The sequence below is a fragment of the Nerophis lumbriciformis genome, linkage group LG09 (assembly GCF_033978685.3).
Source record: "Nerophis lumbriciformis linkage group LG09, RoL_Nlum_v2.1, whole genome shotgun sequence".
NCBI classification, from domain to species: domain Eukaryota; kingdom Metazoa; phylum Chordata; class Actinopteri; order Syngnathiformes; family Syngnathidae; genus Nerophis; species Nerophis lumbriciformis.
The window spans coordinates 23706160-23724324 of NC_084556.2; the positions used below are offsets into that span (position 1 = coordinate 23706160).

An 18165-nucleotide genomic window follows, 5' to 3' on the forward strand; every position below is an offset into this window, starting at 1 on the left:
CAATGTCCGAAAAAGGTCGTGGAACAAGTAAATAAATAAATGATAAATGGGTACTTGTATAGCGCTTTTCTACCTTCAAGGTACTCAAAGCGCTTTGACAGTATTTCCACATTCACCCATTCACACATACATTCACACACTTTTGTAGTTTTTATTGTTTATACTTGAACTTGCCAAATTACCTATAGTTGACATTTATTCTGTCACCAAACAACAACAAACAACCAGTCATACAATTGTGGTTAATCATGGTTTAGAGTGGGTTTTTTTTGTTCAGAAAATATCCGGAAAAGGTCCCGGAAGAAGTGCTTTTGTAGTATTTTTTTATTGTTCAAATATAATCGGGTAGCAGAACAATAATTTTTTAATCATGACATATTTCAAGTTTCTTCTTACAACATGTTCGAAAAGGAGTAGAAAGAAGCAGAGCTTATTTAATCCTCAATCTTGAACCTTATTCCATCCATCCATTTCCTACCGCTTGTCCCTTATTGAATGTTAATCTTCTTATTCATCACATATGAATCCTAAACCACTTAACCGTTTTGAGAACTTTATTAACATGTATTTACTTACTCATTTGTCTTGTTTATTTATTTATGTACTCATTTATAGGGCGTGGCTCGGGTGATAGAGCGGCCGTGCCAGCAACTTGAGGGTTCCAGGAACGATCCCAGCTTCCGCCATCCGAGTCACGTCCGCTGTGTCCTTGGGCAAGACACTTCACCCTTGCTCCTGATGGATCGTGGTTAGCGCCTTGCATTGCAGCTCCCGCCATTAGTGTGTGAATGCATGTGTGCGTGTGAATGGGTGAATGTGGAAATAGTGTCAAAGCGCTTTGAGTACCTTGAATGCACTGTACAAGTATGATCCATTTATCATTTTTTCACTGTTGTGTTACAGATTGAGTTCAAACAAATGTGTCAGAAATGGTTATGAAACAAAAAGGGCAGGATTAAATAGGATCTGTTTCTTCCTACCCCTTTTCGGACATAATGAAATAAGAAACTAGAAATATGTGATGCATCATACTGTAATTGAATGCATGTTCGAAATAAACGATTAAATAGGATCTGTTTCTTCCTACTCCTTTTCGGCCATAATGTAATGAGAAACTAAATATATGTATTATGCTGTAATTGTATCTATTTTCGAAATAAACTAACACCATACCCCTTTCCCATTTCATAGCAATTTCTTACATCTTTGTTTGTTCATGTCCTGTGCTCAATTTGTAACACAAACAAATTAAATAATCAGTAAAGCTCTTATGAATCATTTAGTTGTGATACACATGAGATGAATTACAATCTTTTGATAAGGTTCAAGATGTTTATTAAAATTCTTATTACCTGTATTTCATGCCACCTTATTTTGTATATTTTCTGTATGAGGTTTCCATTTAATTTTATCTACCTAGAAATCTGATTTATTTTACCTTTTCAATGCCTACACCTTCTAGTTGTATTTGACTTTCTCTTCTGCTGTTACCGATAGCATTATTTTAGTTTCACTGAGATTCAAAGACATCAAACCATCTCTTTTTCTGTCACAACTGTATTTGTATTAGCTTCCGTGTGTTCTCTTCTGAACAAAAACCCAGCCGTATCATCTGAAACTTGTACTAAATTTAAGTACTTTGTAACAATGAATAATTTTGGTCCCAGCATTGATCCCTGAGGTATGCCACAAGACATAACTAGAGCTGTTTGTCTAGCTAATCGGTGGGTAATTTAATACATCGATTGATGAAATAATCATGATGGGGTGGAGTGGCTCAGATGGTAGAGTCGAGTAACTTGAGGGTTCATGGTTCGAGTCGAGCTCCCGCCATTCTAGTCACTGCCGTTGTGTCCTTGGGCAAGACACTTCACCCACCTTGCTCCCAGTGCCACCCACACTGGTGTAAATGTAGATAATGGGTTTCTCAATGTAAAAGCGTTATACAAATCCAATTAATTTCATTTTCTATATTGCTTTTCAGAATTAGGGTCACGGGTGAGCTGCTGCCTATCCCAGTTGGAGTCTGTTAGCAGACTAGGGCAAGAGGCTGTGTACAATATTAGTTCAAAGCTATCTATGTTTTAAAATAGATTTATTGTCACAATATTTATTTCTGGCACAACAAACGATGAAAAATTATCTATTATTTTTCCAAATTTAATTTAATTTAAAAAAAAGATTTTGAATAATTTATTGAAAAGGGAATACAATTATTATTATAAAACTTTATTTTGTGTAATCTTCAAAGTGTAACCTTCTTCCAAATGATCAGTAAATTACAACATGAGGTCTATTCACCAGGAAGGGATAAGGTCTTCACACGCATGCACGCACACACACACATACACGCATACCAATACAAGAAAATGTTTGCTTAAACGATAAACATACAGTAAGAGTAAGAAAATACCTTCCCAGACCAAAGCTTCTTCACCGCAGTTATGAGGCATTGGCCTATCAATATATGGTATTATATACACCACACTATTTAAAGTGTATGCAAGTTGTTCAGTGTATATGTTTTATAGTAACATCACATAAGAACATTTTCCACAACCAGCATCCCTGTTCAATTTAAGTTGGTTATCAACACACAAAACCAGTAAGAGCTATTATCTGCAGAGTCTAATAATCTTATCATCATGAGATGTAAAAAGGAGATAGGATATTTTGAGGAAGTTATAATTTTCGTAGTGTATGGCCATGTCAGGGCTGTGTGGTACAGTGTTGCTCTGCTGCACTTGTCCTTTACATCTGATCTCTGAGTTTGGCCAATCTTTGAGACAGTTCATCCTGTAGACAAGAATAAGAAAAGACAGTCATTGGTAGAGATGTTGGAAAAAAATTGTTTGAAGAAAAGATGTACTATACTGTATATATCTGACAGAATAATTGGGACACAAAAAACAAAAAGTAAAAAATTAGTTACAAGAATAAAGATGTATTTGTAAAAAAAAAAAAAAAAAAAAGAAATATAAGACAACCATGTTTTCAATATCAGTGTAATAAAAAACACGCAATGCTAACCCGGGATGCTAATATCAAAGCTAACTCGAGACTACACTTTCATCTTGGGTGAAACAAGTGTCAAGGGGACTATGTGTGTTACTTTATGTTTAGAGAGCTTTAACAATGTTAAAAATGTATTTAAAAGGTTGTGAACTGTTTTTGTGCTCTAACTATGAACATTTTTTATTTATTAATAAAGTCTGTTTATCGCTGTGATGGTCGGCCTCAATCAACCGCGATAAATGAGGGAAGACTGGTGTTCATTCTAATGAAAGTATTTTTTGCAGATACTTTATTCTTGTAAATATATAACTCATATTTTATTTGCAAACTTACTTTCGTACTTGGGCTGGGCGATATATCGAATATACTCGATATATTGCGGGTTTGTCTCTGCGATATAGAAAATGACTATATCGTGATATTCGAGTAAACGTTCTCACGCAGTTGCTTTTAGCTGCGGGCATTACACTACAGGCTCTTCTCACTCTTTCTTGTCTCTCCTTCTCACAGAGACATAAAACAAGCGCACCTTCTTACATACGATACATACTGTCGTGCGTGCAACGTCATACGCTCTCGCGGAGCAGGCAAGTAGCGGCATGGGTAACGTTAGCTGGGATGCTAGCGGAGCGGTGCGAGTGGTAATACGAGAGAAAGAAGGTGCGAATCTGGTAACAAAATGGAGGAATAATAATTCCCAAAAAAAACAGCAGGAGGTCCATCGTCTGGCGGTGGTTTGGCTTCAAGCAAGAAGATGTTGAACAGACAACCGTAATATGTCAAGTATGCAGAAAAAGCGTTGCTACAAAAAGTAGCACCACTGCTAATTTGTAGCATCATTTGAAAAGTCACCCGCTAGAGAACGAAGAGTGCTTGAAACTCCGCTTGTCAATATCTCCGGCCGGTGCCACCCAACAAAATGCCGAAGCATAAATTTTCAGATCAACACCGTATGAAAAAAATAGTCTACAACTGAAGGAGATAACGTCCGCAGTAAACTACCAAATAGTGAAGGAAGTATACAGCTAATTTTTATTTGACAGTTATTGAAATATCTTGTGTGACATCATGCACAAAAGTGCACTTTATTTGTTTTAAACTATTGTAGTGGTGTTCTGTACAAAAAGTGCACTTTAATTTAGTGTTGTTTTGATATGTCATCTTAGTGACATCATGCACAAAGGTGCACTAATAGCTTGTTTTAAAATGCCTCTGACAATCTTGCACTTTCTGTTTTGGAAATGACATGAATGTTTGTGCCACTGCTTAATAACTGTTTAATAAATACAGTTTTGGTAAATTGACTTAGTTGTGATTTCCCTCTCTGCATGGAAGTTTAAAATTAGCATATATTAATGCAGTATAAACAAGAATGTTTTAATGTAGACACATAGAATCATCATACTGGTGTGATTATATGCATCAAGTGTTAATTCAAGGCTAAGGCAAAATATCGAGATATATATCCTGTATCGTGACGTGGCCTAAAAATATCGAGATATTAATAAAAGGCCATATCGCCCAGCCCTATTTCGAACAATTATTTTGTTTTCATCATATTACAGCATTTTCCCTCAAAAATATGCCTTTATTCTTGTAGTAGTTTACCTTTCTACAGTGGCCCTAATACTCTTTCGTATTATTGTGTCAGTTTTTGTTGTCTTTCTTTTTTCTTTTAGACCGAATGCACTTTTTTGTAAACAACAGACTAGCAGTGCAAACTTTACCTGTTCTGCTGAGGCCACGCTGGTACCGACTGATCCCGTCTGTCCCTGAGGGAGCTCCATGTTCAGGTCCAACCTTAAAAAAAGTGCATCAAGGTCAATTTGCTAATGACGTAATTTGTGTGGGTTTGATTATTTTCCTAATAACTTTCGTTACCCTGCTTCATCGGCCATCTCATGCAGCAACGACTCCACTTGGTTCTGAAACACACGTTAGACACATAGTGAGTGCGATTGTCTCTTAAATCGTGGAAAAAGTGCAGTGGGTACCTGTGGAGTGGTCAGCGTTGTCGAGCTGCTCATTGTGTCTTCCATCTGGGCTGTCTGGACATCCAGCGTCTCAAACTGGTGCTCAAACTTGTCCATCAGAGCAGAAATCTGCAAAAAAGAAGGAAGCGTTAAGTGGTGCTAAATAACCAAAATATTAAACAACTCCCACTATAATGTAGTACAGTTCTATGCCATCACAACCAATAATTACAAAAATATATGTACATACATTGTTATGTTAATTTAATAACACCCTTCTGAAAGTGGCATTGTCCTTGTAAAGGCATACAAATGTGATTGTTTCGAAAATAAACATATGAAAAACTCTACCTTCTCCAGATTCATGGACTTCAGAGTAACATCCATGCCTTTTACCACTCCAGCCATAGATTTTGTCACCTGAGAAATAGCACATGGTTACCATTGTGTAACAGACAAGTAAGTGTGCATACAGGATAGAACATTTCATTTGAACATTTCAATGATACTATACAGCTAGAGGCAAGTTTTGATTAATCTAGGGACGTTACGACCAGTGTTTTATGGTGCCGATTCCGATAATTCATGACTGAGATTGGCGATACCATTTACATGTATGAACTGTACATTTATCAATTTATTTATGCTAAGTGCTATACACAGTCCAACAATATTTAATCTAGTTCCTCATTTTACATTATTACATTCAATTGTTGAAGCAAAACAAAGTCAATAACTAAAGAAAAACAAAAATGATTATCTACTACTTTTTGCCCTCAAAGTGCTCTTGTGTCCAATTAATTATTCTCTAAATTTGTAAACATGAACAATACAACCATTTTTTGGGGAGAAATTTCAAATATAGACCTAATCACTCTAGTATAAATCATATACTGATACTACCCTTGGCATCGACACCACAGATTTATGGATTCATCTGTCGCCCTCATAAGTGTTGTGTACTTACGGTGACAATGCTGACACACCAACAGTTGTTATATTATCCTTTTTCTAGACTCTTATTAATCTACTTGTTCATTTCTTGATAATATCTGCTCACATTTTGCTGTAACATGGTTCCATTTACAATTACTACTTTGCATTGGATAGAATAACACATTTGTAGTATCTGTAGTGCTTGTGCTGAACGTTGCTGTAGGTGTGTGTGAGATATTAATGAATTGTTTTACTATTTTTAAGTAGACTTTTAATGATTGTTGTTGTTATTGTGTATTGTTTGTTGCTGGCGATCTACATCTTGCCCAGGTACTACGGTTGGAAAATAGCTTTGTAGCTAAAACTGGTATGTTTACAGAAATGTTGATTAATGTGCATTGTCCCTGTCCAAATAAACTAATATAAATAAAATAAACAAAAAAATAATAAGTGCTAACATATTAATAACACTTTAACAGTGTTACAACCAAAAGTAACCAGCTAATAAGAGTACATTTTCAAGTATATTAATAACAGTTGTGAGAAAATAATACAACTGGAAATGATACAATATGTAACTGCATACGTCCATCCATCCATTTTCTACTGCTTATTCCCTTTGGGGTCGCGGGGGTGACTGCATACGTCAGCAGGTAAATCAAAAGCCTTTGTAACCCATTTGGAAATGGTTCTATTATCATTTATATGCCAAATAATAGTTTAGGTCATATCGCCCATCCTTGAATAAATCCTATTGATAAATAGTTTAAGATTGTAATTTCATTGTGTACCTGGTTCATGGTCAGAGCAGTTTGGACTCTTGCAGCCACTGCCTCCACCCTAGCACTCATCCTCAAGTAAGTAACTGACTGGTTCTTCTGTCTGATGGCATTCTCTGCATGGATCCTTGCCACGTCCGTGTTGCCCTTCTGAATGGCCTAAAAAGGGTCACAAACACAAGAAAATGTTTGTAATATAATTATCAGCAGACAACCAGTCACTAGCAGGCTGTACAACATACTTTCTTGACTTTAGCCTTCTCTGCTTTCTCATCTTTGTCGCATTTCTTGGAGTTTCTTTGGAGTTCTTTGGCGGCAAACTTTAAATTGAAAAGATGCTCTGGTGTGTGACGTTAAAGCAAATACAAGTTAAAAACAGCGAGTGATCTTGAATATTTTCTGCTAACACAAGTGTATTAGTCAGAGCTCCCAGCAAAACAATGCAAACATTGTCAAGTCCTGAGATCAGAGCACAGTAGCACACCCTAATAGAAATAAAAGTTCTGTAACCACTCAAACAAAAGTATTAATAAATCATGAATACTATCAGGACTCCCAGCAGCTCAGTATTGATAATTGTAAGTAATTCAACAAGATGTTACTCACATATTAAAGAGTTATGTCTGTATACTTTATAATCGCATATTTTGCATGCGATTAGGATTATGTCTGAATAGTTTATAATCGCATATTTTACATGCGATTATGAAGTATTCGGACATGGAGCTAGCCGTTGTTGGAAGCAATTGAAGGCTTTTCAAGGCCTTTAGTTTTGTAGTATTGTATACAAAACGTCAAGAGGAGTTCGTAACTGCGATTGTATAATAACATTTAGTACAAATATAAATATTTATCAATGTCTAAAGGCCTGTAAACACGGAAACAACAGTATCGTCCATAAATATCTTGGTAACATAGCCTTCGGTAACATAGCCTTCGCGTTGACATTTCGACACTTCCGGTAATCGGGGACTTTTTAAAAAGAAGGATACTCTCCATGCCGGGCATTTTCGGTGTGGCTTTGGTAGTCAAATCCCTCCAAAAAGTCAAATAAAGCTGAATTTGACGGGAAAAACGTCGGTCTGGTTAGGTTTCCGTCTCCGTTCGTCTCACTTCACTTCCTGGTGTCTCACCAAAATATGGCTGACGTCATCCTCACGTGATGTAGCCTTGTGTCGACGTCACAGGGAAGCTGCCCTCCCGCCTTTTCCGCAAAATTGGGAACAAAAAGGGGGGGAATAACGATCACAAAATGCTAATATTTTTTTGGTTGGGAGTCCAAAATATTATGTTGACGTGTTTTGCGCAACAAAAGCGAAAGTTGATCTCGAGTAGTGGGCGGGGCCAGCGGTTGATTGATGATAAGATTTATGGCGTGGATCGCAGCGGGTGAGAGAGGATGACTCACTCCGTCTGTTGAGATGTTTCACCCCGCGACAGCTCGGCAGTGCGGCGGAGCAGCTCGACATGTCGCTTTTTGCTTCGTACAACAACAAGACAAACTTTGATAAATAGTTGTCTGGACCTCAAATACACAGTTTACTTAGGCGTCTGAGAGTCTACAAGTTAGGGAGAGAGAGGCCGTCGTGATTTACCGTCATTTCCCCGTCCCACTGGTTTCCATGGAAACATTGCTGCGCTGCGTTTTGGCATTTTAATCTCTAAACCTGTTGGATACCTGAAGTCTCTTTTTGTCTTTAATTTGACCAAAACGCGAGCAAAATAAGCCGGTAAGTTTATTTTAGTTTTCTATACTTTAAAAAGCAAGCTGCTTTTATTATAATCCAATCTTTCAAATTATTTCTAAGCACAATAAGTGTAATGTTAACGTACATTTACATGGCAGCAGTATTCTATAAACATATATGTCTATATTAGTAATGTATGGGTGCGCTTTCTTTAATTATGTAATATACATGCACTAAATGCTATTTTTTTTCAAATATTTGATGTGTTTTTTACCATTGAGTGCAGCTGCATGACTCATAGTGTGGTACCTATAAAAAAAAAAAGTGGCAGAGGAGAGATGACTCCTGCTGCAGGACCAAGCTTGACTTAGAAGATGCTGTGGGCCCCCTTTTAATGTAAATAAATTATATATATATATATATATATATATATATATATATATATATATATATATATATATATATATATATATATATATATATATATATATATATTAATGTAGAAATATACATATGACAGCATTTTAATAGTGTGTCACATTGCAAAACAAGAACAACAGTACTCGTCTACTAGAATATGACACTTTCTTAGTTTAGTAAATATACCGAATAAAAAAACAGTATCATAAATGAGTTTAAAAATATTCAAACTACAAAAAAGAAAGAAGCTATATATGGGTCATATGTTTTATATTTTATTCTACAAGCACATTACTAGGGGTTATGTTACTTACACTTTGTAATTCCATTCTTCCATCCATTTTCTACCGCTTATTCCCTTCGGGGTCGCGGGGGGCGCTGGAGCCTATCTCAGCTACAATCGGGCGGAAGGCAGGGTACACCCTGGACATTAAAGTGCATAATGTATACATGTTTACTTTAGTAGCACAGTAACATGAAGAATATACTGTATGACTTGTGATGCTGATGACGATAACAACCCCAAAATTAGATAAGCGCATTGAAATGATACATTAGACTTTGAACGTTGCATCAACAAGCGGCCCGATTTTGACATTTGCTTTGCGGAATGAATGAGTCATCGCATACACAACACCGGTTACTTATACCTTTTCCCGCCCCGTTCTTAAAAATGCAATGTTCTCGCATAATAAGCACATCATTATCCAAAGGATGCAGTCAAGTGTGTGATTAGCTTAGATTCATCACTGACACTTCAGAGGAGAAGCAGAAACCCGCAAAATACGCGGATACATTTTCAGCATATAGGCAGGGTCGTTACAGTTATGCAAAGGTTGAGGTGTGCATTGTCGTGTCAAAGTTGGTCTTATTGTCATAAACAAAAGTCTGGACTATACTGTATGTATGCATCAATTTTTGTTACATACTTTATATTCCATATTACATGTGAAAATGTTTCTTAACATAAAAAAAATATTAGGTAAATTAATATCCAATTTCTATAATATATCTATTATTTGAATTCCTAATAACTTGAGTGTCAAACTCTTTCTTGTCATCCTACCAAGCAAAGGTTTCTGTAATAGCAAAGTTAAAGTGTGATGACAACCATAGAATCTGAAAAACAACTTAGTGGCAAGCTCAGTGGTTGTTGGAATAGGGATGGATGGGCGATATGGCTTAAAGTCTTTATTGCAACATATATTGCAGTCTCCTGCGATAACAATATATAAATAAATGATAAATGGGTTGTACTTGTATAGCGCTTTTCTACCTTCAAGGTACTCAAAGCGCTTTGACACTACTTCCACATTTACCCATTCACACACACATTCACACACTGATGGCGGGATCTGCCATGCAAGGCGCTAACCAGCAGCCATCAGGAGCAAGGGTGAAGTGTCTTACTCAGGACACAACGGACATGACGAGGTTGGTACTAGGTGGGGATTGAACCAGGGACCCTCGGGTTGCGCACGGCCACTCTCCCACTGCGCCACGCCGTATATATATCAACATATATTCTTTGGTATGTAAAAGTTGGTAGAACCATTTCAAAACGGGTTACAAAGACTCCTAATTTAGTTGCTGACGTCTGCTGTAACATATTGCGTCATGTACAATTGTATTAATTTTCAAAACTTTTATTACTCTACATGCTAATTTACTGTTAATATCTGATTAGCTTTCTGTTGTAACACGGTTCTATCTATTCTTTTGTTAAAATGTAATAAACACTTATTCTTCTGTTGTTGGACACTACATCAGTTTTGGGCGACACTACAAATTTCAATATCACAGACGCAGTATCGGTCATACCGATTCTGATATACATTTTCAAGATCATTGAATGAATACATTTTTAATCACTATTATAATCAGACAAAAACACAGGATAACAATGTAACAATATCAATTAAATATTTACATTATTGCCTTCTATTAGCTTTGTTTTAAATTATTTGGTTTTTGCCCTTAAAGTCTTCCTGTGTATGAGTTGATAAACAATTACAAAAACGACAAAAGATTTTTGATAGTAAAAAAAAATATCGATCTAACTGTAGTATCCACCATATACTGATACTATATCTGGTATCGTTACTGTTGACATTCGTATCGATCCGCCCACCTTTCTTTACATTCAGGTGCTCTAGCTTGCACTTAGCAGGTAGCATATCTTCTTAGGGTGTGTAGAGCAGTATGTTATCCATTTCCCGTCCTCATGTAATAAGGATACCTGTAAGAAACATAGTTTATCTTCTGCCATCGAGGTGAGTATCGGTGACTTATAAGTGGCTTTGCACTGTGGGGACGTCAAACGCCAGCAAAAATGCTACATCGCGTTAAGGACACCTTCGTTCGCTAGTCGCTGTCAAATTTGTGAGATAAAGCTAAAATATGTCATCAACATGCATTATCGCGATATAACGACAGTATTAAAAGCTCTATCGTCGGTCATATTTCTATCATTTATATTATCGCCCAACCCGAGTCATACGTATTGTCACACTTCTTTCCTCACAGGCAAACATGGCAGAGCCTCAAACGGAGAAAAGATTCCACAACTTGACCTTGCAGCAACTCCAGGCTCTGGACCAAATCCTGACCGAGGTCATTCCCATCCAAGGACGCGGGAATTTCCCCACATTGCAGGTGAGAGCCAAAGACTTAATCCGCGTGGTAAAGGATCGACTCGTGGAACGAAAGATCCTCGTTAAAGATATCCGCCTGAATGGAGCAACTGCCAGCCATGTTCTGGTGAAGGACAATGGCCTGGGCGTCAGAGATTTAGACATCATTTTCAGAGTGGAGTTACCGAGGCAGGAGGACTTCCAGGTAATTAAAGAGGTGGTCCTGGGCAGCCTGAGAGACCTTCTTCCAAGCGGAGTGAACAGACGTAAGATCACCTGCCTCACTATGAAGGAAGCGTACGTGCAAAAGATGGTGAAAGTTTTCACCGAGCAGGATAGATGGAGCCTCATCGCTCTGTCCAACAACCGAGCCAGAACCGTCGGGCTGAGATTTGTTAGTGCGCTTCGCAGACAGTTCGAGTTCAGCGTAGACTCCTTCCAGATCATTCTAGACCGTGTGCTGCAGTCCTACTGGGAGACTGACAGGAGGCAAAGTTGCAATTTGTCTTTGGATGCTCAGAACTTGGGAAAAAGAGAAGAGAGTGAGGAACAAGCAGAGTCTAAGATGGCTTCCTGCGGAGAGATTCCACATGGGCATGAAGATGTTACGGAAAAGGAGCCTCCTCATGCAGAGAAGGTTGAGTTAGCGTCCGACGACGTCAACTCCAATCAGGAAGAGGAGGATGTTGTTTGTGAGCCTTTTTGCAAAGATGATCCTGTAGTTTCACCTCCTTCACCCTCAAATGCCGAGAAGGTTCAAGAGGAGACCTCTCAACCGATCATGGCGCAGGATTGTCTCCAGGTCCCCACCCAGCAAGAGTCCAGTCTTGAGTTCTCTTCTCCTCCCCCAGCAAAGAAAACCTGCAGCACGTCACAGGATGTCGTCCCAGACTACTGTCCTTCGCCCAAACTTCAGCGGAAAATGTCCCGCAAGATGATTTGCACCCCTGAGAGATGGTCTTTACTGACCGACGTCTCTGATATGACCACTCAGATGTTCACGCCCATCCAGATACCACCTCAGCCGAAGCCTCCTGTACATAAAGAGGCTGCCTCACAGGAGAGTTTCGCAGACCCTGAGACAAATCAAGCCGTTGAACCGACCGTGAAACACAAGGAACCTCCAGATGGCAACCTTGTAAATGTAGGATGCACACAGCAGGAGCAGGAAGAAGCCCCCCCATTGAGCTCATGGGGGTCCAGCATGGCGGTGGAGGCAGAGTGCATGTACGGAGACTTTGGCCAGGCAATCGAGCACCTGCGCCACCGCCTGATCGCCACGCACAATCCCGAGGAGATTCGAGGAGGAGGCCTGCTGAAGTACAGCGACCTCCTGGTGAGGAACTTCCGCCCGGCAAGCGAGACCGAGATCAAGTCCTTAGAGAGGTACATGTGCTCCCGCTTCTTCATCGACTTCTCTGACGTGGGCGAGCAGCAGCGCAAGATCGAGGCCTACCTGCAGTATCACTTCACGGGCAGCGAGGAGAGCATTAGGTACGACTACCTGATGACGCTGCGGCGCGTCATCGACGAGAGCACCGTGTGCCTGATGGGCCACGAGAGGAGGCAGACACTCAACATGATCACCGTCCTGGCTCTGAGGGTGCTGGGGGAGCAGAACGCCATCCCCAACGCTGCCAACGTCACGTGCTTCTACCAGCCCGCGCCTTACGTGAGTGAGCCCATTTACGGCAGCTACTTTGTCACGCCGCCGCTGCCGCCGCTCGTCTACCACCCCTACCCGGTGCACGTGCACATGCAGAGCGGCGTGGTGTAGCCGCGGCCACGTGCCCCCAGGGAGGCGGGAAGGCAGCTTTTTTTTCAATGCGGGCCTTCACTGGCACTGCTTTTGACAAGAAGAGGGACCGTCGGGCACGGTGTCCTTTCAGGCTTTGACATCGCCAGGACTGAGCGAAGTCTTTTGGACATGAAACGTCAACAAGGACGACAAGTGCACAGGAGAAGTTTGCATGGACTTACGAACACGGGAAAGTGTTATCATCGTAGGGTGATGAATAATCATGAAATATCAACACGCTTATGTGCATCACAACTTGTCAGCATGTTGTATCACACAGTGTGGATATTTAACTCATTTGCTCTGTAAGTGTAACTGTAAGCAGTGTGTGTGTGTGTGTGTGTGTGTATAGGGCTGCAAAATTCCAGGAAAATTTAACGTTTCCATGGGAATGTGTAGGAAATCAACTGGAAATGAGACAAACTGCAGGTGTCTCAATTTATTGCAGTCATGTCGCCGCCAATGGAGATTTTTTTTTCCACACCCCCCACCTTCCCTTAATTGAAATACTGTTAAGAACCTGCTAATATGCATACGGTATATGTAAACCACATTTTAATGTGTTTTTTGTTAGTGTTATCCAAAAGTGATCAGTATAAAACACTGGTGGCGTATCCATCCGACATGTTGTGTTTGGGGCCAAGATGGCTGTTAATGGATCACGCTTTGCTTTAATTGATAAGTCATAGAAATGTAATAATATGAAAATTACATACCAAGGCTATTGTGACCAAAATTGTCACGGTATTGTTGGATATTCCCAAAAAGTAGAAATTATTGAAACCAAGTTTTATTTAAAAAAAATCTACATACATATACACATACAGTCGTGGTCAAAGGTTATGAATTTGTTTCTTCAGCATTGTCCACACGTTTAAGTCAGGACTTTGGGAAGGCCATTCTAAAATCTTAATTCTAGCCTGATTTAGCCATTCCTTGACCACTTTTGACGTGTGTTTGGGGTCATTGTCCTGTTGGAACACCCAACTGCGCCCAAGACCCAACCTCCGGGCTGATGATTTCAGGTTGTCCTGAATAATTTGGAGGTAATCCTCCTTTTTCATTGTCCCATTTACTCTCTGTAAAGCACCAGTTCCATTGGCAGCAAACCAGGCCCAGAGCATAATACTACCATGCTGAAGAAACAAGTTCATGTCAGAAAACCAACACATTTAGCTGAACTTCACCAATTTTGGCAAAGGAGTGGTCAAAAATTAAACCAGAAGCTTGCCAGAAGCTTGTGGATGGCTACCAAAAGCACCTTATTGCAGTGAAACTTGCCAAGGGACATGTAAACCAAATATTAACATTGCTATATGTATACTTTTGACCCAGAAGATTTGGTCACATTTTCAGTAGACCCATAATAAATTAATAAAAGAACCAAACTTCATGAATGTTTTTTGTGACCAACAAGTATGTGCTCCAATCACTCTATCGCAAAAAAATAAGAGTTGTAGAAATTATTGGAAACTCAAGACAGCCATGACATTATGTTCTTTACAAGTGTATGTAAACTTCTGAACACGATTGTATATACATATACATATACATATACATAAATACATATTTTTTCATCTGTTTATCTTATTTCGTCATAACTTATAAAGGTTTTAAATGATCGAGGAAAACGTGTGTTGTCGTGTCACTTCCGATTTATGTGACGTAATGCAAATTAGCTTCTGGTTGTAGTCACCGTCCATCCATCCATCCATTTTCTACCGCTTATTCCCTTTGGGGTGGCGGGGGGCGCTGGAGCCTATCTCAGCTACAATCGGGCGGAAGGCGGGGTACACCCTGGACAAGTCGCCACCTCATCGCAGGGCCAACACAGAGAGACAGACAACATTCACACTCACATTCACACACTAGGGCCAATTTAGTGTTGCCAATCAACTTATCCCCAGGTGCATGTCTTTGGAGGTGGGAGGAAGCCGGAGTACCCGGAGGGAACCCACGCAGTCACGGGGAGGACATGCAAACTCCACACAGAAAGATCCCGAGCCCGGGATTGAACCCAAGACTACTCAGGACCTTCGTATTGTGAGGCAGATGCACAAACCCCTCTTCCACCGTGCTGCCCTGTAGTCACCGTGTATTTGTGAAATATTCCTTAATGTACACAGCGATCACTTTACTAAGGGAGCATGGGGGTTCAATGAAAAAAATCGAATAACTTAGTTGATCGGACAGAAATACATTTATACAAGTTTGGATTGGGGAATGTCGTTTGTAATGAGGAAAGATGATGATGTCTCTTTTATTCATGTTAGCATTTAAGCTAGCTAGCACTAATTCTCTTCTACAATAAATGAGCAAGTCCGTGAGTTTTAAGATACATTTTCTTTAAACTAATACTAACCGTCGAGCATTTTACTGTGGTTCATCATTATACCGTTTTATCGTTACAGTCACCTTATTAAGTCATTTGGGTGGACAGAACATTTACATAAACGAATGATTCTCATTTATAATGTGTCTTGCCTCCTTTGCCAAGGACAGCCATTTTCCACGCCCCTCTGAATCGATAGTATATAACAATAATAATAACCTGCTATTTTTTATATGTGCAAACCATTGTATGGGTTGCAAATAACCAGCTCATAAATGAATAAAATGAGCCAAGTTACGTTTATTCATTCAAAGGACCCATAGCGTAAAGGACCCTAGATTTTCCTGAAATGAGTCTGGCAGTTATATCCCATAATATCAATTAGTTGTTAAGTAATCGGTAGATACTCGAAAAATATGTTGGTACTCAGTTGTAATACACTTTTCCACCACTTGTGGCAGTAATGACAATCTCAAACAAACAGAAGAAGTCTGGAGATAAAGTCATAGATAAGTTTCGTAGGTGCAAAAATGATGACTGAAGTTAAGACTTACACTTTGATAGTTATTTTAAGAAACATATTGTTTATTATTAATGTTCTTGAAATGTGTTTTAGCACTGTGTAATTGTATGTAGATTTATTTCTCGTCAGTTTTTATGAGTACCTCCTTTTGCAGGATATTTGATCATTATTTATTTTGTAATCAGTCTGACCTAAGGCTTGATAAATAATCTTTGTGATTATCACATGGTTTCATATCATTTAACAAGGTTTATCATGTTTAACTATAAGAAGGTTAGATATTTTATTGAATACCCTTCAAATCAAGAGTAAGATTAATTAATAATTACCAATTGAGTGTTCATATTTGGGTGAGATCCGGGCCCCACTGTAGTGGAAAAGTTAAAAGATAAAGAACCCCTGCTCTATAGAACTGGGGCCCATTTTCCTGCGTAAACTGATTAACTGGTGAACATTATGAGCAAAAAAAAATAATTGCCAATTCCATAGACAACATAGCATAGCCTGTGTTTTCTAATGTTTATTTCAGCATTCTCTTAAGCATCTTGAGGAAAACATCAGTAGAAGAGGATGCACAATGGTATACTTGCTGCTTACTTTATTTTTTATCTCGTTTTTGAGGGCTGGCTCTGCACTTTTCCCGTTCCACAGATTATGACTCTCTGTCTACCCTCGAGGCTGCTCCTGATTTTCAGAATCATATTTGGCTTAAGTCTTTTACATTTTTTCCATCAAAACACCAACCAAAGCCCATCTTCTCTGAAGTCCGAAAAATTAAAATCATTCTGCTTGTTTTTTTTATTGGCAGTATATAAAAATAACATAAATTATTCAATAATACAACACTTTTATGTCAATCATAACTCAAAGCTATAATGTGGAAGTTTTTTTCCAGATAGCTTAGCATACTTTGACTTACATTGGATTAGTTTTAGCATCTTTAGTGCACAAAATGTATGAAAGTGGCCTCCCTCATCTTTCAATATTTAAATGTTTATTTTTATACTGTATTTCTAATGACAATACTTTAATGGGACGGTATAGCTCGGTTGGTAGAGCGGCTGTGCCAGCAACTTGAGGGTTGCAGGTTCGATCCCCACTTCCGCCGGAAAATGTGGCCTTGTAACTCTTTCAAAATAAATTTCAATATTTTTTTCCCAATTCCAAATCAGATAATACACATTTTAAACTACTAAAAATCAATTGGTTACACTTCTTTATGGTACTGCTCAATACACACAAAATACAAACTGGAATCTTCAGATGCTTTTTACGAGTCCTTTTTGTTCTTTACTGCAGCATTCCACCTAAATATACCCAGTTGGAACATCTAAAAAGTATTTTAGTTGACTAATCACATTTTTACTCATGTAATGAACACAATGGCTGCATTCATTAGTATTGGACTATTGATGATATGATATCCCTAATAATATTATTAATAATAAAAGCAATGTATAGCATTAGACGTGTTTTGTTTTGCTGCATAACTAATATGGGCGCTCATCAATACTAAATATAGAATGAAAAAGGTAGAGCTGTCTAATAGGAGGTGAATTTGCAGCAATGTGGTTATTGTTTGTAGCAGTGAACATAGTGAGTACCACTAAATGTTCAATTATTCAAATGTTTGTGTGTGTACAGTATAGATGTGCATTGATTAAAGTACACACTCACTGGCCACAACGTTAGCTACGCCTACAAAATCTAATGCATGTTAGATAACGATAAGTGTGACTAAAATCGGATTATCAAATCATTAAATTGTGCCGACGCTCCTAATGTTGTGGCTGCTGAGCAAAAACAACAACAAAATCAAGCACAGGTAAAACACACTTTTGTCTGAGATTGAAGCACAAATTCCTTGCACTTACAGTAGATGTCCGTTGTTGACTTATGCTTGTGATGCTCAGATGTGATATTGAAGTACGTAAGTCATAATGTGTACAATATTACATGTAATATGTGGGTTTTCCAAATAATTGATATTAATGACAAGTAGTGTCACTGTAACAATGCATTGTATTGATGTTGGCTATGCTGTGCAATCCCTTCAGTAAAAATACTT

General features: G+C 38.7%; 2 protein-coding genes across 2 annotated transcripts; one reads left to right on the forward strand and one right to left on the reverse strand.

Moving 5' to 3' along the window:
- Positions 1-2213: 2213 nt before the first annotated feature.
- On the reverse strand, positions 2214-7861 carry chmp1b (charged multivesicular body protein 1B). The gene is made up of 8 exons (XM_061962154.2): positions 7696-7861; positions 6946-7043; positions 6716-6862; positions 5340-5408; positions 5010-5117; positions 4897-4940; positions 4743-4815; positions 2214-2796 (listed from the first exon to the last, which is right to left on the reverse strand). The coding sequence occupies exons 1-8, from the start codon at positions 7709-7711 to the stop codon at positions 2752-2754; spliced, it is 600 nt and encodes a 199-aa protein (XP_061818138.1). The 5' UTR covers positions 7712-7861; the 3' UTR covers positions 2214-2751.
- Positions 7862-7971: 110 nt separating this feature from the next.
- On the forward strand, positions 7972-18165 carry LOC133607480 (terminal nucleotidyltransferase 5C-like). The gene is made up of 2 exons (XM_061962153.1): positions 7972-8433; positions 11338-18165. Exon 2 carries the CDS (start codon positions 11344-11346, stop codon positions 13219-13221), a length of 1878 nt encoding a protein of 625 aa, XP_061818137.1. The 5' UTR covers positions 7972-8433; positions 11338-11343; the 3' UTR covers positions 13222-18165.